General features: G+C 46.0%; 2 protein-coding genes across 2 annotated transcripts; both read right to left on the bottom strand.

Annotated features, from left to right (window-relative positions):
- Positions 1-5,797: 5,797 nt before the first annotated feature.
- Positions 5,798-6,249, bottom strand: LOC131288643 (cuticle protein 16.5-like). The gene is made up of 2 exons (XM_058317794.1): positions 6,238-6,249; positions 5,798-6,172 (listed from the first exon to the last, which is right to left on the bottom strand). The coding sequence occupies exons 1-2, from the start codon at positions 6,247-6,249 to the stop codon at positions 5,798-5,800; spliced, it is 387 nt and encodes a 128-aa protein (XP_058173777.1).
- Positions 6,250-15,231: 8,982 nt separating this feature from the next.
- Positions 15,232-24,348, bottom strand: LOC131286851 (vertebrate ancient opsin-like). The gene is made up of 5 exons (XM_058315855.1): positions 24,190-24,348; positions 23,129-23,288; positions 18,467-18,662; positions 15,978-16,110; positions 15,232-15,873 (listed from the first exon to the last, which is right to left on the bottom strand). The coding sequence occupies exons 1-5, from the start codon at positions 24,346-24,348 to the stop codon at positions 15,232-15,234; spliced, it is 1,290 nt and encodes a 429-aa protein (XP_058171838.1).
- Between the last annotated feature and the right edge of the window lie 330 nt (positions 24,349-24,678).

Genomic DNA, 24,678 nt, shown 5'->3' with positions numbered 1-24,678 from the left:
ACCACATGATAAGAAAAAACCTTCACTGGTAAGCCCTTTTTTGCTAGAACCGTGACCAATTATAATGCCCATGCACTTACGGTGGTGCACTGACGATGGTTACCGATAGGACACGAATAAATATCCAATGTCCATAGCACAGTACCTAATATCGCGAGACATGCGAAATCATCGTTTATAATGTGTCATACCGTACACAACGCCGTAACCCGTTCGTTGCGGTTTAAGCATATTAAAATTCACTCCCACTCCACCGGGGACAGGTTTTCCATTTTCCCACCAACCCTGGTGCAGCCTAATTAAGGGCGACCTTTGACACGCGCTACATCATCATCAATTTGAACCAACATCCCGCAGGCACTGTTGGGTCAACAACTGGCGCCTGTGTCTGTTTATCTGTTTATCTGGTGACACTGTTGCTGAAGGCAAGTCCCGGCCGATGGGAATGTCTGTTGAGAGACGACATAATGGGATGCACAAGTGGAAATTTTTCATTGAAAACGTTTCATCCGAAAATTACGTTGGATGTTCAATGGTGGGAAATCGAGAATACCGTCGATTAAATGTAAATTTTAATGTGTGTCATTCGAGTGCATATATTGCATCCGCAATACACCCCCGGACGCTGAATGGTTCGGTGGAACTCGCGCGGAAACAACCAAACTCGAAAAGCTTTCCACCGCAGAGCTTCCGTTACTAGGGTTGAAAGGAAAATCGAAAAACTGCACCAAGACCGTTACGTTCTCACTCGCTCTCCTCCCTGTGTGGCTCTCATTCTTGGCTCAATTTTCCCCTGGCTGGGGCTACGCTAGTTGCAGTGTATCGCACAACACCGCTGAATCGCGAGGTTTGTTTACGCTTCGCAAAACGTACGCCATCAGCGTACAACCGAGCCACCGTGGAAGGTATCCTTTTATTCACGCCCGAACCACGTTTCGGAAGGATAAACCTTCCAAGAACTGCTGCTACCGGCACACGAGTGTTTTCAGCTGCCGTCCGCAATACTTATGGCCCCCGAAAACTATGTCAAGGGCGTATTTGATGGCGGATTTCAAGGGGAACCGATACAGCTTTTTGCTCATGCAAAACTAATCTGCCGCGATCCTTGCTGCCAGAAGTCACTATTGACTGGGGATTTTCCAAAGGCGAAGATAGAGTTTTTGTTTTTATCGCTACGATTCACAACCGTTTGCAAAATCACTTTTCGCAGATCGCTGTGCCTTTGAACTTATCGATGAGTGGCTTATGTTTACTGCGGCCCGATACACGTGTCCTGCACTTAAATATCTAAAAACAAATCGGTTAGTGAGAGTGGGCAGAGAGTGAGAGAGTTTTCCCACCGGTCGTACCGGTTGGCAGGATGCACCAAGACTGTCCCGACGGTCGGTATTCGAACGGGCTCGATCCTAGGCGCGACGAACGGCTTCATGGACAGTACCGTTCCACGGTACCCCCCAACGACGATGATTGTGATGTCCGCTGAAGGGAACAAACAGGTAAAAAACCACCCCATGCGCCCCCAGGACGAAAGCACCGCGGCATTGGTGCTGTAAGTTGGGCTTTGTGTGGTGGCTTCGGCATGCCTACAACGGCACACCACGGTTCGGTTCGTGCTAAACTCTATTATTAGCTATCTATTGTTGGTTGTTTCGAAGCGATTTTCCTGTAGCAACTGCAGAAGCCTTGCCAGGCTCGGATAGGAGAGCGAAACCGCAGCCCGGTGAGGCTTTAGGAGGGGCTTTTGGGGCTTTGGAAAATACTGGTAATAATTGCATCGCACTTTTCGATTCCCTCTCGTCCGTTGGATTGCTTTATAATGTCCTGCGCGGCATGTAATGTATGTCCTTGTGCATTTTTTTCGCTTCCCCACAGAGCTTTCTAAAACTGTCGAATTATTGTAAAATATTGCTTGAAAGATTACATAAAAAAATGTAATGAAAAATTGTTACTGTCAATAGATTCGCTTAAACTATCCAGTCAACTTTGTGAAGGTAACATTTGTCACTTTTTTTACATGCTGATATTCCTTTGCTTTTCTTTTTAACCCTTAAAGCGTCATGTTTCAAGCATATTAGCAGATAAAACAGCAATTAATTCTTTCAACATACGGTGCATTGCGCTTTTGACATGTAAGTTTAGATTTGAACTTGTTGTCATCATACTTTCGACAAACAAATCTACGGGTTTTAAAGTAAGCATACAGTACAGTAACCGTCGACATCACATTTATTTATACGATTTTTTTCTAACACAATATTCAAATGTGTTCCATTACAAGCTAACGTATAGTTAATACCAGAACATTGAGAATTGAATCTTATGTACGATGTTCTTACAAGGGTTTAAAGTTACTCTCGTAGCGTAGCGTCTCTCTTGGGGAAAGTTGAATCCTTGGTCGTTGGGATGAAATTTCTTTCCTTACCGTCGTCGTCCTTGGAGTGTAATTTTCGTACGAATGACTGCCTCGGTCGCCTGCAACTGAAGTGCTCCGCTATCTCCCTGGTCGATAACAAACAATCCGGGGAAAAGCGCTTCGATCTATCTTGCTCTGCTGCGCGGGAAGGATTACGGAAAAGGAGTTTCAATAATGTAAGATAATTAATGATGAACCTGTGCGACCATCGTTCCAGTTGAACGGCTGCTGGTACAGTATTTTTAATGCCGTTTTAATGGGGTAAAAATAAACGTTATGCAGTAAGGTACGGCGAGCGAATTTGTTTGGTTCACTCAATAAATGAGTTTCCAACTGCTCGAAAAGAACGTTTTAATGAACATTTTTTATCGCCAAGAAGAAAGGAGAATCTCACTAGTTTATCAACCAAGTGGTTTCCTATAACAAAAACGTACCAACAGCTGATTAATATCAGATAACATTGATTAGAGTGAACAGTTTGCAATGAGCCGGTTCGATCAGTACCGTCGTCTTAAACGAACGAGAATGACCCTAATTGATCTAGGCAGGGCAGGGTTTACCTTTAATGGCTGTGTAATATGCTGGTGGCGCGTAGATAATTCGAGCAATATTTTCTCAAAACTTCCCAACAAGCTTCCCTTGTACATATACACGGCAGGAAATGTATACCATCTCGGCTTGTGGATTAATGGGTTGAGGCTGATAATAAACCCTGCGATCCTTAGCTGGAGATGCTTTTCAGGAGTTCGTGTGAGATTGCCTGTTTTTTTTTGTTCTCGGGACACGGCCGGAGTCTACCGTGAGTTGGCGGGGCAGGTATCCCTTTTCCACCACGTCAGGCCACCACGCCCCAGGTTCGCAGGTCATTAATCGGGGTTGATACGCGGTAGGATTTCGGTCGCTAATGGACACCGTCATTAGATTGATTGACTGTCGAATAGTTGAACCCGATTCATTGACTGTCTCGTGCCTCGATCTCGAACGGTGGATAAATTACCGACGTCAATGACGCATCGAGCGCAAGTTTCCCCATTCGTCTCGACCACGGCGGAAGGTGGATTATGAATGTTTGGTGTTTATTGACCTATCGGGGTTAATATTTAACCACATCCCATTTATTCCGGAGTGGTTCGGCTTTTGCATGAATAATATTGTTTACTTGTTATTTGTAATGACATGTTTGGTCTTCATCATATGCGAAGAGCGTGGCTCTGGCAAGCTAAGGTGCTGTATTCCAAATAGTGCAAAAGTTATTTATGGAACGAATGTTTCTACAAGCTATCATTTGTACAGCCACCAGTGCCATGACTTCTGCAAACTCCTTTCGCTTCGTCAGTCATCGAAAATGGTGCTTCCAAAAGTAGCGTAGGATTTGTGAGATTAAATCTGAGCGCTAGCGAATTAGAGCAGGCTCAAGACGTTATTTCTGGAGCAAACTTCCTCGCTTCGCGAAAGCTTCCTTTGCAACGTACAAAGCAGTGTTTTAAGATGTCCCAAAACATTTTGAGAAGCCTATGAAAGCTGACGTAATGAAATGGTATTTCGGGCAGGTGGTCGGCGCAAACCATGGGCGGAAAGGATGCGAGGTGAAAATGAAATGGATCAGGTTCGCAAAGGTTTCGTCCACGGGGCAATACCAGAGGCAATGGAATTAAATTTCCTGACTTCGTCCTGCCCTGGGTGAAGAACTCTCGGCCAGCGTTGCTTTCGCTTTTTCTAACCGACTTTGTGTGCCTCCTTCGGCAAACCATATTGTTTGGAGAGTAGATCGGCTGAACTGGTATTTTCACGCCCTCTCGAGTCGGGAGTCGAATAATGTCATCTCTGGCCCCAAACCGTATGCTTGCATTGGATGTAGCGAGCTTCCGGATGGTTTCTTAAAATGCGGTAATTTGTTGCCGATTTTGATTTGATTCTTCGTACACTGGCTCACGAATGGTTCGGGCTCATCAATTTTCATCCTGCTGACAGAACAATGTGTTTCAATCGAAGCATAAACATCTGTTTCCCGGCGTGCTCTCTTGCACATAATGCCGTTCGATTGATTAAATTCGTTCCGGGGAAATGCGAAGCGAGCACACACCGACGGCTCGAACGGTCTATTTGTATCGTTTTTTTCTTTTTCGCAACGGTTGATCAATTTCAGCAACAAAAAAAAACAACAATGTCGGGAAATATGTTTCCAATGAAGAGGAACAAAAGAATTGAAAACAATCTACCCCTCGTTCGCAAGCGCACATCAGGAAAAGGCGCACCGGATACAGAAACTCGAAATAAAGCTTTTGGTGAGATTTTGATGAGATTTTCATTTGAAGGATTACATTGCTTCCGGCGAAGTGCACGGCCAATGGAGCAAACGGCGCAAGATTGGGTTTACAGGTGTGACGAGGGTGACGAGCGAAGGACATGTCGTGTTGGTGACGATCTTCGTCAAACAAGAATTCGGTTGATAAATGGTAATGGGCGTATTGTGATTCGATGCTCTCAAAAACTAATCCGCCATGGTACTGGGGTTGAAGTATGAAGTAAATTAATTATCTTTTACAAAGCATTTGATGAAGTTGATTTAGTCGAATGAAATGTGGATATCGGGGGACAGGATGATGGTACTTACTTGACTCAATAAAAACGAGAGCGATGTTTGACATATCTTACTTTTATTTGCCTACCACCAGATGGGTTATAGACAGTTTTTTGTGTGAAAAAGGACATGATATTAAACTATTGAAATGTGTACTGAAGTATTTGAGGAAACATCTTTTATGTTTGTGACATACCTGCTATCGCTCTGTCGTCCATTTCTTCCACAACGGATTGTTTTCTTCCTTATCTCTTTTTTAATTTTCTGTCCAATCTATTTCAAATAGAATCATATCTATGCACCAAATGTAAAAATTAATCTAAAAACACATCAAAACGTATGGTTTGAAGCAGTTCGTGAATGGCGCTCCTGGGATTTTATTTTATCTGAAATTTGAAGCTTGAAATATCTTATCTTCTCATTTAAAATGGTGATTGTTTCACTTAGAAATCAATGATAGAAGAATAGAAAAAAAACATCCCAAATCGATATGAAGTAGTAAATTTCTTGTAGAAAGAATCATACCTCAACATGAAATACATTTTCTCCTAAGTGAAGTTTAAAGGACAATTATTAGTATTGAAATAAATGCACGAATTTACTGTTCCTAATAAGGTTTCCGACTGAAAGCCGTTCGTAAGTAGCACGGTATGAAATTTTATTTCGCAATACTTAATACAAATGCACGACGGCGTTTTCTGCCCGACAAACTCGCCCCTCTCTATGGCCGAGACTCCCTACCGGGTGTTCGATGGCCACAAAAAGATCTTCTCGTTCTGTTCCCTTTGGTTGCTGGCAATTTCCTACCATCCGTGGTAAGCCGGAGCGTACTTGAGCAGCGGAGCGGGAGCGGCATGAGCGACAACCGGCGCCGAGTGGACATACGACACGACCGGAGCCGGGGCAGCGTACTTGACCACGGGGGCGGCGTGTACCACCGGAGCGTGTACCTGGTGGAAGGTGGCGTAGCTGGTGGCAGCCGGAGCGACCGCCTTCACGATCGGGGCCGGAGCGACGGCGTACTTGAGGACGGGAGCAGGGGCGGCGTGCACCACCGAAACGGCCGGGGCGGCATACTTCACGATCGGGGCGGGCGCCGCGGCCACGTAGGACAGTCCGTGGTCACCGTAGTACCCCGGAGCGGCCTGTGCGGCGGCGACTAAGGTGGCTAGGAGGATCTGTAACAGGTTGCGCACGTCAGTTGTTAAACCCATGGAACACCTCACCACGGTTCGCCACTTACCAGAAACTTCATGACGATGAGGACTGTGGAGCGGGCGAGCGCGGGAAAGATAGACGGAAACCACGAGTAGAAGTTCTCACGACACCGATTGTTCCGACCAGTTCGAAGGGCGCACAGTGACTCGATCGATGTCCGGCCGAGCCGGAGGCTTTTATAGATCGAACTGCGGTGTCATCCGGAGAGACTTCTCGAGCCTAGCCGGGGGTAAATCTATCGTCCCATCGGGCTCGTTTCTTGAAGGAACCCGATCGGCCAATCGTCGCAACTAACGCGCCGCTTCGTGCGCAACATTGCGGAATGTCCTAATGTGGAATGTTACGCTTTTTCTTCTGCTTCTTCTTCTTCTCGCGATCTCCTCGTTCATTTGTCCACGAGAACCGGCTCCGGTTGTACTTCTTGTGGGTTACTTTTTACGTCGAACCAGTCGAAGGGAAAATCTGACCACCGCTGATGGCTTCGCTGACAGCTCAACCCGAGCGGCTTCAGTGGCAACTGCACACGTAGGTGCACTTTTAATGTGGCACGTAGCAAATAAATCATTCGCTACCGAACGACGATTATTGACACAGATTGTGTCGCCCGGGTGCACCGTTCGATGCATCGGCGAAGAGGGTCTTGCACACACACACGCGCGCGCGACCGCGACCTACGCCAGGTACTATGGCGGGTTTGGGATGTCGAGCTGCGCTGCAAGGCCAGCCGAGATGATCAAACGGATGGATTTGCCAAGTAAGTGGAGAGCACCGTTGGCATGCCGGTCTGCGAACCGATCGGCAAACCATCGGCGGAACTCGCTGCACTTTGCCTTTTGATGGCTGGCCGATGCCTGGTATCCGAAGCGCCCAAGGTTAGCCCTTTTATTGGCCCCCACGGTCCTCTTGTTGACATTGTCTGTCAGTGGTACAGTTGAGTGGAATCCAGTAGATATTGTATACTTTATTTATTCAAATACTCTCTATGCGTCATTACTGTGTTTCACAAAGCGTTCTTAGATATGGTTCGAAGCTTCTAGCAATACTACTTTGTCGATAACTTTATTGGACCCGAAGCGGGCCATCGTTTTATCAAACGTGTTTACTACCGTCTGTTCGGAGATTATCACATCAGTTGGAAGGAAATGCAGCTCACAAGACCGTGACCATTTTGAAATAAACACGAACCTTTATTGAAATACGTACTCGGAAAATCGTGTTTTCGAGGCACCATTTCCAGCTGGCACTGGATCCCCGGAAGAGTTTATTATTGCATTACTCCCGCGAGTTCACATTGCTGACGCGACACTGTCCGTGGCGGATCGCGACTCGCGTCACGGTTGAAAACTTTCTGCCAACTTCAGAAACTATGTAGCAATGTTCGTTCGGCTGGTTGCGCTCGACGATTCCATTCCTGGCCGGTTCTGGCTTCTGGGATGCTCCCGGCACCTACCGATAGCGTCTGCTTTCTTTGTTGTGTCCTCAGGGTGGCATCAAGCGATACGGTGCACGATGTGATGCCGGTCGGAAGTCACCACTTCCGATGTACCGTGTAGTGTTACTTTTCGCTGTAATCCTGCCTTTACTGTTTCCGACGTTGGCGTGAAATATTAAGATGGTAAAGTAATATCCTGCGACAGGACAACGTCTCCTGAAACGTAAACAAACGAAAGGGTTGAACGTGGGAAGATGAGAACTGTAAAAACAACACATTTGATCTTTGTTTTTTTTTTGGGACATGTTTATTATTTTTAAATGTCCCAAGAATGTTGTACACTTCGCAGATTTACATCCATAGCATTCGTAGCAGACCGTGCATCTGTAAAGTGGGTTTAATTGGATGTAAAATTTCCAGTCCCTTCTGAAGGATACCCAATTTCTCTTATCGCAAAAACTCCACCCCCAATCATCGTTGGCGGTGACCTTTGCTTGTGTTGTTGTTGGGTTGTTAGCTGCTTTCCGAACAACATCAACAATTCCAGTTCGGGCGTGAAATGTGTCAAATCCTACCGTTGACAAATGGTTGATCCGCCACTAATGCTGGCCCATCATTTTGCCGTCAACCGAGGGTCCTATGCAAAAAGGTGTCGGAGCCAGTACGTGACGAAAATGTATTATCTTAAATTTAATCAACACTTGCCCGGCGACCCGCGGATGAACGGTTACCAGGTGCCTGGCTCAGGTTGAATCGGTTGTAAGTTTCACGTAAAGTTCCGTTTCCCTGCTCAGTTTTCCATTCAACCTACCGAGGTGTGTGCACAATGTAGCATTTGGAGAGTGATGTACTAGAAGTCATAGTATAGCATGGTAGAAGTCATAGTATTAAAAATACTCGTGTCAACCGAAAAATATGGAAACTTCACCATGTACTTTTGATCCGAGACGAAATCAAACAAGAAGAGTAGGTCCTTTGCATACGGAAGGTTTTTAATGAGGTGACGGCGGAGGGGATGGGGAGGGGGAGGGAGGAGATGGTTTAAATTTTTGAGGATCTCAAGGATACACAGAAACAGTTTTCAATCATAAAGCAAAATACTAGAAACTAAATTCAACTCATTCTAACGTGCTCGTTGGTTAGTTTTGCAGAATCCTACACAAAGGTACTAATTTCCGATTCTCCTCAGCTCAGTCTCGTTTGTTTGAGCAAGTAGCTCCACTTTCGTATGTATACGTGAAGCTACATTTTATACAGAAAAAAGTATTTCCTTTTAACGAATTGAATAAAATAATCCAAAGCATATTTGTCGACCAGGTTTGCCTAACCTTCCCTTCGCGCAGAGAATTTCAATCCTTCGGCCAACATAGTGATGTTTATTTTGGCTTCCCTAAAACTCCCAAACTCACTGTAGACCCACATCACTGTGGCTGTTTCGCATTTATTCGAAACATTACGTGACAGGTCGCCAGGAGAGCAGGGTCAAGTTTACAATGGCTATTTCGTCCACGCGACAAGTTTGTTTTCCACAAAACACTACGCGACAGTTTGTCAGTTTCCTGAGACAGGAAACCTTCGACCTTTGAGTGCCGTATGGCGATTGTCGCGTGGCAGTAAAAGCAGGAAATGGTGAAATGTAATTACAACTTTACATAATTTACATCTTCTCTGTCTAACGAAACGTTTGAAACCATGGAAAGATATCGCGTGCAAAATAGGATAGCTTCGCAAGAAGAATGGATTTTCCTAGCAGATCGAGCGAAAAATTTGCATCACGATGATAGAAGTATGTAAATGGCTGTATGCCGCTATACAAACCAGCACTGATTGGTTGAACGATAAAGGATCGCGAAAACTTAACGGCACGCGTAAAACATTTCTGAATCCAAACAAACTGGATATTCTTGGAGCTGCAACGACTTCGTTCTTTAAAAAACTGTAATTTTTGGGTCAACAAAAACTAAGCACAAAGATAGACATATCTGACATTTTGTTACTCGATCGCTATAAGAATTGTGTGTAGAAAAGGAAGGTGTGCATTGAATTCTATCAAAGTGGTGATGCTCGCTCCAGTTTCGCAGTGGCACACTGCACTACAATGTCATCTAAAGTACTACTTGATACGTCTAGGAACTGGACCATCGCCAGATGTTGGCGCAGCACAAGAGAAACATGGTTAATTGGATTTCCTTGCACCCTGGCCATGATTTGACCGAGTCGGTCCGCGTTCCTTCTCGCTTCAGCACGCAGCAAAAGTGCATCGTAAGGGCATAAACGGTACTGTGCGCTAGAAGCCATTTACTCCAAAGACAGTCCTAGTTGGGGGTCAATTAATGCCGCGGATACCACGTTCAGGATTGGGCTGTAAACGGTTTTGGTGCTCATTAAAATTAATTATAACATCCTCGCGAAGTCGGCTTCTCTGGCATGGCGAACAAGTCATCCGTGTGGCGACGTTTGCTAGCAGAGGCGCCTCTTTCAGTACATCTCCAGCTTGCCCCTTCGGCCGTAGGATAATTCCTTTTACACCAGTCCGCTTACCGACTTGACCGGCTACCCTTATGCCAAGTGATGGCTTTGCACAAAAAGGTGAGCCCGGTTGGCGTCGTACTCCGGTTGCTGATTTTGGGTGTGCAAGTGTTTCCGCTGACTTGGCAGTAGATAAAGATATAAAAAAAAGTACAATAATGGGAAAAGTCTCCCCATCCACGTATCTTCGTGGTAGGCGAAATTCGGCGGAAGGTGAAACATGAACGTTACCAGTTTGCTCATTTCCTGTTTGAGTTGTTACCGAGCTTCATTTTACGTATTTTAATTAAGCGCCCCTCGAGGCACGGCCAAGAACCGGTGAGGATGGCTGCTCCCTTCAGCTGCTTTGAATGGAAAGATTTTTCAGCTCATACAGATATACCTATTCCTTTGGGGGCCACAAACCATTTGCTTGGGTGCTGAAACAAGGTGCGCGCTAATGTGAGCATATTTTTAGCCAACTTCCCAAGAGGTGACATTTGTTTACGGGTTGCGGTTGCCGGTATTGGGGCGCACCGTCTGATTGCCTTTGAATTGTCGACAGGCTAACAAAACGGTAACACGGGCATGTTTGAGAGTGCTGGTGGTTCTGGTACAAATAATTACATTTATTTCTCGTCTAACATGTGCAGAAATCGTTTTACCTGGAAATTCAGTTCTTCGGAATATAATACCATTGGATTGCCGGTGGGGAAACTGAATATAATTAGCCTCATTATGTTGTGGGTCAGTTTATTCAACAACTTTACTTTTAGTTGCGTCTAGCAACTAGGAACTCAAAGTATCTTGTCTTTATGGACTACAGTAAACACTATTCTACCAAGAAGTTCAGGTCTGCAATTTAAAAAGGTGATTTAATTGTCTTAACAACGAGAATGGAGCAGACGGACGCAGACGATCTAAAAAATGGCGCGACAGTTTTTCTGCTCTTTGTTAATCAGGGTTTGTAAGAACAACGTAAGATTTCGAAACAAATACTTCGTGCTTAGAAATGCTATCGATGAATCGACAGTCCGCTTATGGTGTCAATAAAAATTCTACCTCCACTTCTCAGAACTCCGTAACAAAAGACCGGTTAAATACAGGACTCACAATTAAACCAACGCAAATGTCCACTTGTGCGTATAAATTAAGTCCTTCCGCGAAGATATAGCATAGTTTCAAGTCAAACCGGATGATGAGCTGCACTGCGATAAGGAGTGGTTGGGGGATGACTTTATCGAAATCGTTTCGTAAACGTGATGACATTGTGGCGCTCGGTTTTTTCGAACCTGCGAACGTCGGTTAGTCCCGGTGCCGTGCTGGTTGTGCCAGACATTATTACTTATAAATATTAATGGGGCTATCGAGCGGTTCCCGGAGCCGAATAATGTGATTGAATGGGCAGTTTGATACGGCGCGGGCTGCACCAAACTGGGATGGCCCGGAGATGAATCTTTTATCGGAACTAACTCAATCGCGCGGATGCTTCGCATGAAACGAAAGAGTACTGCACAGTACCGTGGATACGGTAAATAATTCACATGAAAGTAAATCCCTGGGTTGTTTGTTTTCGACAAATTCATCCTTCCCCGCTCCCGCCTTCCCTACCCTTGGAAATGGATGAGGGGAAAGGAAGAAAATGTCTTTGCACAAATAACACCAAGAGCGGAACAAAAAGAAGGACCTTGAATGAAGTAATGGATACCCGCCGACTTTCTACCGGTTCACCGGAAACGGTTTATAGAGCACGCTTTTAATCTGTTGTATTTCTATTTAATTTCCCGGGCCAATCCAGACCGACGATAAAAAGCACAAACTGGCCAAACGCCACCGGCCGTTGGTTTTCTGGCGGCCAAAGAAACAGCAACGCAAACGCAATTTGGAAGGATTGTTTGAGTTTAATTTCGCCCCGTTGGTGGACGAAAAACTCCCACGAGAAACCGAACCCCGAAGTGCACATTCCTGTTGCGTTCGTTGGGAGCGCTTTTCCCACGTTAACCGGCATAAGAATAATAATAATAATAGCAGTTACGCGTTTCCCAAAAGCGCTGCCTCTCGCCCTTCATGCCGGAACGGTGTACGGTGGTGGATTTTAACAGATGAACGCGACAAATTGTCAACAGTTCGCCGTCGTTGTCGTACGTTTTCCGCCTATCAAAATTGCGGTACGCCGATCAAACGAACCAGTCCCAAGGGAGAGGGTTTTCAGGGGAAGTGGTTTTTCTTCCCGTCCTTACATTGGTTTGTTTTGTTTCGTCCGTAAAACATCTTTCTGCTGGCGGATCAACGGAACTGCAGTGTTGCTCCACGGAGTCGGGTCCTGGGACTCATCCTTCCGAAGTGCGATGCTGAGCGAGTCACAAGGAGTGATAAAAAGGTGAGAAAATAAAATAGAAGTAAGCTCAAAAGAAATAAAAACAAAAAACAACAGGAATGAGATACAAGCGATGGCAAAAGGCATCCCAGTGAAAGACGAACACCATCAACTTAATAGTCGTTTAGTGAGGACTCCGACCGACAAGAGGAAAAGATTTGTCATTTTATGTTTGCATTGTATTTTCTCGGAAAAAGCGCTTCGTTCTGCTTCGTGTCTGTTATGTTTTGCACTTTTTTCTTTCGTGTTTTCCTTGGGCAGGGATTCGATACACTGTGGTTCCTTTACTCTTTCCCTCCTCACTCTTCCTTTTCCCTGCTAAACCAAGTTCTCAGTGAAGCTCACATGTTGCTGACGGTGGGGTTAGGGTAGCGGATTGGGCTTATGTCACCTACTGCCATAAAGATGTGTCGCCACATGCCGGTATCGATGGGTCGGGGATGGGTAGGATTAAACCTACCAGAAAACAGGGTTCGTACCGGGGAAAAGTTCCCTTCGGTTTGATTGAAAATTACGTATTGAGAGAGTGGTGCTTATTGGACATGCTGGGTCGGCTCCGAAAAGTTTCAGCCTGGTGGATAAGAACTAAACCCGAAAGGATACCTCTGGCCGGATATCTAAGTCAGGCGTGGGTTTGTGAAGTTTTTTCATAGGGCGGGTCGGGGCAGGGTGAACGATTGAACGACAAGTTTGTGTCGCCGAAAAAGTTTCCAGTCAACAATGTGTGACTGGGTGAAGTGGGTGGCACATTATCCCACGCTTAATCAGTTAATCGGCTGAGGGTTGCCATTTAATGCCATGGAGGATAAAACTGTTGTTTGTTAATAAAACGCTCGGGCGGAAGCTTACCAGCCTGCCCGAGGTCCATGGTAATATTCGAATATAATGAAAACAAACAACAGCACGTTATTAATCAAAGAAGGTTCACGACTTCCCCGTTGAGTTGAGTGTATTTTTTACATTTTCCTATAGCAGAGCAAACATGGCGTAACGATCGACGAGTCGCCCACATGCTCAGCCGGCTACCGTTCCTTTTAGTCGAGCATTAATCTTTGATGTTGCCGAGTGTGCGGCTTGGAGCGTATCAAATAGAGGGCTCACAAAAATTTTTCTTCTACCGCGCCGTGCCAACTTCTGATCCGCTTTCTTGTTCTGATCGGGATTCATCTGTTTGCTTTTCTTCAGCTTCCTTTTTTTGGATTTTTTGCGCTTTGTATAACCACCCTTAGGAATTCTTCACCCTGCCCTCTGGTTGGTGTTGTTTGTTGTTCGAAAGATCTGGACGCAGTGGGTTCGATTAAGAGAAAATAGAAATTAAATACCGGAACCAGCAAAACAGAACCATTAAAAAACAAAACCATCGAAACAGTTTCCTTAGCTGCTAGCAGCGCGAAAAACATCGAACGGGAGGAGTCATCAAAGAGAAGCGAACTCCGGATGAGAAAAATACAACGGAACAAAAAGCACGGTTGGAAACTTAACCAGAAAAAAACCGACAAACAAACTTTGGTGTGGCCCAGACCGATGTGGCTCGTGATATGGTTCCGTCGTGTCTTTCCACGCACGCACAGGCACGAAATATGCGAATCAGAGTCGAGAAGAAAACGTATCCGCTAGTTGTGCTAGTATGGTATATACCAGCATTTCCAGCATGCGCGGAAAATTATATCTTTAACCTTTTAATTGTCCTTTTTCCACACGGTTGTGCCCAGTTTTCCTCCGAACCATCGAATGTTGGCTTTAAAGCTGAAGAGACTTGAAGCGAAGGAAATGGTGTATATTGAATGGCGTGATGTTGGAAACCTCCTTAACACGGGGTTTGTAATTTGAATAATTGATTTATTTTACACTTAGATGGATGTACATTTGGTTTTGCTCTTTCTCTTAAACCAATAACCTGCTGCGAAAAGGACATTGTACTTTTGTACTGTTTTATGCACAACATAAGAGTTCCGAAATGGAAACAACGTTTATGGTTTTCGTCATACCGAAATAAACCTGTGCGTGAGTATACGGCATTCCGTAAACCTGTCATCATGGCATCGCGTTTATTCTACTAACTTTCACTATTCACAGTCTTACTTATCCTATTTCATGTTGTAACTATTCCAACTATAACTGACCGCATTTTAATTATCCTTTAAAAAGCTCATGGCATGTTACAATTAAAAAAGCTACTTAACGGTTACAATTTTTCATTTTCCCTAGGGGTGGCTGTGTTCCTCAAGCTTTGCTTACGGTAAAGAATTTTTTTTACGCAACATTGCGAACGGAAATGTTAAAATTGGAAAAATTTGCCTCGTCGCTCATTGAAAGGGGGCTCATTCTTTCAGTGAAAGAGGGACAATTTTCATTTCACCATCGTTTGTTGTATACGTTGGAAAAGTGGGTGGGATTTTCGGCCACCGTGTCCGTTGGCGAAGGATACGACTGGCTATGGCTTATCGAAGCGTGTTGAAACGTGTGATATGATGGGTACAGATTTGTACGATGGGTAAAAATTGAAATATGAAACCTCACCCGACGCACGCACTGTCGGGTCGTTGTAGCGTTGTGGTTCTCCATCACCGGCGTCCGTTGTTGGTTCTTACGCTACGTGACAGCCTAGTGCTGCCTGCCAGGAGGCCGGTTTGCTTCCAACCGTTTGGCCAACGTTTGGTTTTAGTTTATCTAAATGTTTTATCTTTAAAAACACCCTACGGCTACAGCATGTTCGCTCGTGGTAGCTGAGATTTGATAATGAGTATTCTACCATCGTGGATCACAGATAGTTCCGAGTCCTGGTGGACGACCTTGGCCCGCCCGGGACCGGCAAGCACGTTCGCCAGACTGCGGCCCGTACTCGTGCCCGTACCCGAGCCCGGCGCCCCGTCCGTGCTCTCCTTCGTGCCGTACGGTTCCCCATCCGCGTCGTCGCCCCGCGACCCCCGATCGCTCCGCGAGTGCCGCACGTCGTCCTTCGTGGTGCGGATTTTCCAGTGGCAAAAGTCCAAACTGCACTCCACCATGTCCTTGGTGGTGCCCTGGGAGTCCCGCTCCCGGCTGGTGGTGTTGTTGTTGTTGCTGCCCGGCTGCCCCTTCGCGCGGCGGACCCGCTGAAACGCGGCCCGGAACTGCGTGTTCATGCCGACGTAGATGACCGGGTTGTAGCAGATGCTCGACTTGGCGATGAGCGCCGGCAGCACCGCTAGGCCCGGCCCTATCAGCTCCGCCGGACCGAACTGCTCGATCAGGGCGAAGATGGCGTACGGCGTCCAGGCGACCATGAACGCCACGATCATCACCGCCACCATCGCGGTGACGCGCCGTTCCGCACGGTTCACTCTTCCCACGCGGGCCGAATTCTGCGGACGTCAAAGTATCGCCATTTTGACATTCAGTTAATTGCGTTTACGAGGCCAAATTGATGCAACAGCATCGTCACCCTTGTTTGTCGAGCGGAACTCACCTTACGCATGTTGAGCACGATGTTCGTGTAGCTGTAGATAATCACCACGAGCGGGACTATCAATCCGAAGAGAAAAAGAAATATGATGTAGCTGGTGGCATTTGCCGTTTGCGACTCCCAGTTCACCGAGCAGCTGTAGGGAAGGTGGAAGAAAGCGAGATCCAGTCAGCAGTGGGCACTAAACAGTTTATTTGACAACACATCTTATCAATATTAAAACACAGCCGACGGCACGGGACAATGGGACGGGGCCATAAATATTTATCACGCGCAGCTCGTGTGCCACAGCCCGCAGGTTGTTCGAGTACAATCGCTACAGCATTAAAATTTCACCGAGATGTAAACAGCTGTGGTTTCGAGCGTGTGGGAAATGTCAAAGATTTCTGCCCTCGCGTAACGATTCGAAATAAAATAGCTGTATTTTAAAGTGGCTTTTCCTTTCCCTTCAGATTTGTGCAGCGTGTAGGCAGGCAGCTGAGAACGTTCTGGGCCGGTGAAGCCGCTACCCACAAGCGGCGAGAATTATTGATATGAGTGGGTTTTGCAGCCCATTTGAGAAGGCCATTACTTTGGTAGACTCGTTTGTCCTGCTGAGCATTTGAGCTTGTTCAATAACCTGAATCAAACGATCGAAATCATGCTGGAGTGCGACGAAATGTCCCTAAAAGCAGCGGCTTGCCAATCGTTTGCTGGTAATGTTACAATTTTATTGCATGATCGTTTGAGATGGAGTAGTTATTAATGTATCAAGTAATCGAATCTTTTCACCAACTGAGCGCAAAGTAATGCAAGTAATGGTATAAGTTTTGTTTACGTCTGCCGTTGGTTTGAGCAGGAAACCCATCGCTTGTCCGGTTCGCTGCCCGACTCGAGCCAGCCATTTCCGACCCTTGCATAATTAATTGCGCAACATAATCCTTCCCCCAAGGTGTCCCTTTACAGATTGATATTGAGTTCGTTTTTCTGCCGGCATTATTCGTATTCTCAGCTCCGCAAAAACAATGGTGTATTTGGTGGGCTTTAAATTTACTCGCCTCCTTGCTGCCACTTGCTTTCGAAAGAAGTTTGTTGTGCAATGTAGTTCAGCTTAGATCAATGATCTATTTAAATGGAGGCAAACAGATTAATTTGGTTTCATCTTCATCTTGAAAAAGCAGTGCTATCAGGTATTGAGTAAAAACCTTCCGATTATCGAGCCTCTCTTGAAATTCCCTTTCTTTTCTATTAAAATTAAGATTGATTTTCGTGGGCGCCTGTCGCTAGCAAAAAGCTGCCCACGAGAGACATTTGAATAGTCCTAATCCTTTTTAGTGTCTACAGAAATTATGCGGCCCTTGATTGGACGAGATGAGCTTGGTTGAAGCATGTCCCACCAAACCGACTAATTTTCCTGTAGGGAAAAGTCTGTTCAGCGCCAGCGCGGTACTGCCCTTGCCTTAAATGTCTTCAAATTATCACTTCATAGGCATCGAAGAATGGTAATTACGCGCGCACCGTTCGTCGGTTTCTCAAGGACACACCCCAACAAGCAATTCGGGCGTCCGTTGGCTTTCCGAAATTGTAATTATGTTGACAGACGGACCAAGTGGACAGGTTTTCGGTGGGTAATATAAAAAAAGGTAACAAATTTAATATAAAGCACGACTTATATTACAGTGAAATCCTTTCGGAAACCACCGCCAAAATCCCTTTCACTGCGGATAACCGTGGAAACCGGCGCACAATTTACCGAGCGAGGAGGTTCCCTTTCGCTCGCGAAACATTAAATGGAATTTTACCATGGAAGGCAGGTGGAAAAAAAAATGTTTCCCTTGTATTCATTGCGCTCCGCATTCCGGCCGGGATTTGGTTAGCGTCCTGTGGTCCACCCACCGTACGCCGAAGGAGCCGGCAGAGGCGAAAGAACGGCCCAAAAAATTTCATCAGACCGCGACCACCCGCGGAAGGAATGTTACCAATGCGCCCCAGCGACACACAGTTAGCGACCCAAATACGATTTACTCCTACTAGCGCGTTTGGCGTCGGAAAAATCACACATAAAAGGGTGCTTAGCCGAAGCACTGCCACCATTCATCGCTCCATCATATTTGGGCGATAGAACGTTTTCCTGCACAGTCGGAAAGCGATGCGCCGGATGGCTACGGTTTGGTGGCTCATCCTTTCCTAATGAACAATTTTCGGCAAAATTATTGCATTATCTCGCACACTATGACATGAGTGTGGCCAGTGCGGATCGCGTTTGCGTGCGTGGGGCAATTGCGGAAATTTCCCCGGACAAATTAATTCTATTTCGGGAGGGAACGTTCGAGGTGCTCGAGAATAATTCCGATACGGATCGATGCACTCAACCGGAGCAAATGGCATGTAATTTCGCTCCGATCGGTTAGCGACGTTGGGCGCGGTGGGTTTGTAAATTTTTTGCGAACAGCGGTGCTGGCCAAAATGCGCGCCGCATTCTGCCGTATATGGAGGCGCCCGGTCTTTCTTACCTGATGTTGGCCGCCTCGCTGACGTACGCGCCCCAGCCGAACAGGGGTGGCGAGGTGAGGGCGAACGAGTAGCTCCAGATGAAGAGGACGGCGCAGCAGGCGCCCCGCTTCGAGCGGTTCTGGGCCGTGAACGGGTGGCTGATCAAACAGAACCGCTCGTACGAGAGGACGGTGAGCGTCGTGATGGAGGTGATGCCTGTCGGCGTCGGTAGGCAGCGGGCGAACGCGATGGAAAGAGAATCGTAATACCGTTAGTTATGCTGGTAATGTAAGACGTTGGACGAGTTGAGATATTGAAGCGTTTGCGTACGCATTCGTTCCTCATGATATGGTATGCTTGATTGATGAGGGTTTTTAAAAAAAATGTACTTTCTTTTTTAAATCAATATTAATTTAACGGGATCAAACTCATGTAACGAACGAGCATTGAAACTTATGGGTATGGTGGCAACATGTAGAAACATAAATAATTGAGCACAGGAATAAAAGATTTCCAAAAAACATGTCTAACAAACTTACACAACAAACAAATCACTCAAAATACAAAGAAACAGCTTAAGTGTTGGATTAAATAGAAAAAAATGTTTAAATTATTTGTCCAAAAGCGAATGGTACATGGAAACAAATCTCGGCCCTCCATCAGGTTGTAAATGATGCTGGGCCGTTTTTCCCCTTCTTTTCTAAGCGCTCGCGAAAACTGTCACACCGGCGTATCCCCTAGGAATCGCACGAACGATGAAGACAATGTCAAAACTAATCCCTAGCTTCGTCATTTGTTTGCCCGCGGACAAAATCCCCTGATGGCGGCTTGTTTTTGCGCTTAATTCGCTTAAACAATACACCCCCTCCCCGAGCGGTCCACGGTTATCGGTGGAAGTCAATCGATTTCGTCGTTTGCAAACCTTAAGCACCCATTCTGTCGAATCACCCCATTTCGCCTAATACGATACGCTTGTGTTCTTGTTTGTTTGGTTTATGGATGTTTTTTGTTTCCGGAACCGAGCGAAAAACGTTGTTTGTCAAAGTATTTATCAAGTCTCGACGGGGCAGTCATTGCGTTCCCGGGGGAGGGGAAAGAACGTTACGGACTGCGGACGGTCGGTGGAAAGCCGGTGGTTTGGTAAGCCATGGCACACAATTTCCTTAGGTTTGTGCCATATCATCTTACCGGGAGTACCGTGCGATCGTCGCAAACCGATTTGCAAACAGTCACTGTTGACGGAAAAGCTTTACTCGGTTGGTGTCGGGAAGGGCTGATATAAGGGCTCGAAGGGGGGAAGGGGATTGGATGCTATGGGAGGGAATTTTGATGACCTGCGGCCGTCGGTGGTATAGATTTTGTGGATTGAGGTGTGGAAAATTACTTGCTCTTTCGTTTCACTTTATGTTTGGTCTGTTTTTTCCCCAGCTTCCCCGTTTTATACTTTTCCCTCTCTCACCCTGACACAAACCTTGTTTTGTTCTCTCAGGTTTACAGTTTAACGACAGTTCGAAAGTTGCGGCTCCAACCGCCAAATCACATCTCGCGGGGAGGATAAGGTGCGCACCAATGTAGGGACAAACTCACTGCCAGAGCGGCAAGCTTTTCCGTGTAGAACTTCGGTCCCGGGCATTGCGTTGACGTAAGCCGAGCTCGGCAGCGAGTCCAAAGTGTCCTTACGGTCGAACGAAAATGCGAAAAGCTGCGGAAGTAATCCGCAATCAGATTGAGCATCTAATGAGCTTGGCGGTGGGAAACTGCGCGGAAGCTGGTGGTGGCAAACACCACTCCGCATCGAGCGTAGAGCCGACCAACGGAAAGCACACCGAACCGTGGCCTGGCAATGGGCGGCCGAAGTCACGAGCACCATCCGCGCAATAAATCAGTCCCTCCCAGGGCTGGATCTGATGCTTCCAACGGAACGTGCGTTTCGGAGTACGTGCGACATTCATTTGTCGAGTGGCGCACGCATGTATTCGGTGGAAATGCCCGCCGGTTGCTCCGAAGGCCAGGGTAACGGTACAAGGGCAGCTTTCCCGGCTGCCAAACATTATTCAACGCTGGCGAACGTTCCATCCGCAGGCGGCGATTCGATTGCAATCATTTAGCGGACAGATGTCAATCAGTATTATCGGCCATGGGCCACCCGGGAGGGAGGAAAAAAAGGTAAGACCAGAATAGAAGAAGAAAAAACGCCCCCCACCGGAAAAAGGGTGCCGTCGCGCAGTTTCCTGATACCTAATCGCATTAGGAATGGCAATAACTTCGCATCGGATTGCGGCCAAAGATTTCGGGGGCTGTATCCTTCGGTGCCCCCCCCCCCAAACGACCCATCCGGTTGAGGGGCAAACGAGATGCGCCGAGGATAATCAGCTCGTGAGCTCTCATTTTTCTAATCAAGTGAATCAATATCAATTTCCGTTTGGCAGTTAATCTGCCGCGGGGGACGATAAGTAGTGTGTGTGTGTATGTGTGTTATTGGTAGGGAAGTTAAAAAATGTCGATGGTCCCGGCATTCGTGACGCTTTCCAAGTACAGTGGCCAACATTGAAATAAGCGTAATCTGTTTTTGTCGTTTTGGGAATATCTGATGGTACTGGTACTATAACTTTTTCCATTATTCAAAAGTCATTTGCAATTGATTTTTCTTTCTTATTTTTTGTGGTGAGATTTTCTTATCATTTTGATTTACTCAATCGTGTTTGCCACAGGCTTAAAAACCCGATTGTGTTTGAAACGAAACGTTTGAATGTAACGTAACTCAAAAGTCCACGACACACTGGAATAGAACTACATAAACGGTCACATTGTAGAGCAGTGGATGACCTGACTTGATTGTATTTTTCGCACTATTTCCTTTTTAAATTGAGGCAAGAAATGTAAATGAAGTAGAATGATATTCAAGGGTCGACCGTCTCCGGTCGTTCCTGGACTTCTGAGACTGTTTTCTTACTGTTCTTAGAGGGTACGACTTCTCGTATGACAAAGAAACCGAAACCTATTCCCGTGAACCGGGTGAAACATGTGATAAGAATCTCGGATGTCAATTGAATTCAAATGCACTGGCACACTCGATGAAGCGTATTGTCGTGCAGAATTGAGCCTGTATGTTAATCAAAAGTACTTCTAGGAAAATACCAAACTGTTTCAATGTAGAGGCAATCCTACCAAACAAAACCTAACCCATTGCGGACAAAAATAAGGATCACGTTGGGATTTTGTAAAGGTTTCAACAGCTGCATTCAGTTAAATTATAAATGGCATTTGGCTGGAAGAAGGTACTTTTTCTTAGCACGTTAAGTTAATTCATAACAAGAAAAACCTTACACGTCGATGGTAATTTTCTTTAACTTAATGTATTGTTATTTTTTTAGGTAAAAAATGACATAATTTGAAAAAAAAAGTTTGCAAAAACAGTTCAGAAAACGGGGAACCTCTTTGCATAATTTCCTCTACTGTACTTCTGTTATATTTGAGGCACGCATGAAGAAGTAAATTGCCTAAACTGACAGATTTTTCCGCGCCACTGGGAGCTCGATTTCTATCTCAGTGAAGCCTTCTTTTCCGAATAATGTTAAAATGACATTCCCTTGTGATGATTGATCGTCGGAAAACTTTCGGAATGCCGTTCCTGGAAGAATGGCAACCAGACCGAAAAGAACTGAGTCGGGTGGGAGGACGGTCGGGGTGTGGAAAAGATGCCCAGGGTCGACTCGTCGCTTTTATCGTTCCGTCAAAATAAATCAGATAATTTATTCGATGATCCAATTATTGTTTTAACGAGTGAAACCGACGGCGTCTAGCCGGTTGCTTGTGGCTCATTTTCAAGGGAGTGTACGCTAGTTTTGAAACATTGGAAAACGTGCTGCGGTCACCAGCACGACTTGACTGACGATGTCGGGTGCTGCGGAGATGTTTCCAAGCTGAAGTGTAACACCGTACAAACAACCACAGCGGGCGGTGGCCAAGGGAATGAATTTCAATTTGCAGCACAAGAATAATGTTCGTGCCAGAAGTTTCAGCGGCCATCGTGGCGAAGCGGTTCCCTCCAGCATCGAAGCTTCCGTTGCCATGCCTGCTGCTGCGAGCCAACCTTCCGGAGGGCAGTATAAACGCTGGCACAATTATGTTGCCCACAATGGAATCGTTTAGGATGGATTTATTTTTAATATATTTATCATATTTTCGGCACTACCACCCGCGCACTTGATATCTTGTGGGCCGGCCGACGCAACCGGTGCTACCGGCGAATGATTTATGAATGGGAACCAGCAGCCCTTGGGTTGCACCGGACAACAAAAAATTTCAGCGCTGCCCTTTTCGTCAGTGGGCTTTCACGGCAACCGGGGAACCTCGCTTTCCTTATCACCCTTCATGTCGACTTTACAAATACTTTTTTACTACACCCCGTCAATTTTGAATATTTACATATATAATATTTATACCCGTAATTTACATTTGTGTTGTTTATTTTTTGTTTCAATATTTGACATTAACTAGAAGAATGAACTTAGGTTAGGTGTCAGAGTGATGGGAAAATTGAACGAAAAATACAAAGTAAATAAAATGTGCATTGCGGTTAATCTAATCGGCCATTTTAATGCATTAAAATCAGATTTTATTCAAATCAAAGGGTATGTTGCCCCTTCTACCCAACGGTTACTTGCCGTAACACAGCTTACCTAGCAGTGACATGAAGAAGCCGTATGCTACGCACATGGCGCTGCCGAACAGCCAGCGATGGGAAATGGCGGACGTCAGCGTCAGCGGATTGCCGATGATGGACACGGAAAAGTCCGAGCAAACGAGATTGAACAGAATGATGTTCATCGGTGTCCATAGCTGCCGGGAGGGACGATAGTGGGCGGTGAAAAGGTTGATTATTGTGTGAATGGTGAAAACTTGCCGGTCGGAAAATGAAAGAGGGGAATCGGGCTGACCCTTGTATTCGTTATTTTATTTCAACAATGCGCCAAACCTACCGCATCGCCGCCGGGTATGTTCCTGTGGACATTTTCCGGCTTTCTTAATTTATTTTCCTTTACTGTATTCTTTAACTTTTGGAGGTTGTTTTTGTGGGCATCGGTAGAAGCTGTCCCGAAAGCAGTGGCAAGTAACATCAACCATCGGTAAGTACTCACGCATGGGTGCACTAAAGAGCGTGCAAAGATATAAAATCGCAGTGGTTTTGTGCCTTACGGTTGACACCATGCCATGGCGTATTTTATCTTCGTGATGACGTAATCATTGCAATATACATGGGTGACATTTCGACCCTAGAACAAGGTTGGACAGTCGAGAAGCGTTGGCAATTTCCAAAACTTCGAGAGACTATTCGGGTACAGTTTTCGAGAAGGTCGGGCCGCTTGTTGATGAAATTGTTTTCTATTGTTTTTTTTTTGTTGACACAATTGACCTACAAGAGGGCCTCATGTAACATCCTCTTGAGGAAAACCACAAAGTTATCATCGAAAGAATAAATCCCATCTGTGCCAGAAGTAGGATATAATTGGACGGGAGGGCAGGCTGGTTCGCCGTTCAACAATCGACACAACGCAGAAGTCTCCAACCAAGTCCGAAGTGCGGACATACACCTGTTCTAAAACTTTTCCTTGTACCGTGGATGCCTATGACGCTCGTAACACTTGAACCGTCCGTTACGCAGCCAGGATGCGGCCAGCCCTGAAGTGGACCAACGTATTCAAAGTGTGCTTCGGAGCGTTCGACGCCGACGACCACTTACCTGAATGTCCTTGTACATGAGGGCCAGCACGAAGAGGTTGAGGAAAAACCCGAAAAACCCTATAAAGAACAGCGTCACGGCGGCTACACTGTAGGCCCACGGTGGCATCAGCTCCTGGTAGTCGGCTTCGAGGGAGGCATCGTGACTGACGTCGTTCATCTTCAGTGCTACATCTTGCTGGAGGTAATCCGTGCGCCTGGTGGCTACAATTGCCAGGGATGGCTTGTGGACGCTGCCCGGGGCGGCTGCCAGATGACCGATGCAAGCCGAATTCTACTCGAATGTCATCAACAGTAACTGCCAACTTCGATGCCGGTGCTGGTTACTTTTGTCCATTCTCGTTGGCACTTTTTATACATGCACACGTGTTCACACGATCCAACTGGAATGGAATAACAAGCTGCGCTAGATAACGTATCCATCGTTCATATTCTCACCACAAGTATCGAAGTTTTCGGAAATATTGAAGAACATCCCACGTTTTATGAT

Source organism: Anopheles ziemanni, chromosome 3, assembly GCF_943734765.1.
Source record: "Anopheles ziemanni chromosome 3, idAnoZiCoDA_A2_x.2, whole genome shotgun sequence".
Taxonomy (NCBI): Eukaryota; Metazoa; Arthropoda; class Insecta; order Diptera; family Culicidae; genus Anopheles; species Anopheles ziemanni.
Note: the sequence above shows the minus strand (reverse complement) of the source record. Positions and strands in the feature narration are given on the sequence as shown.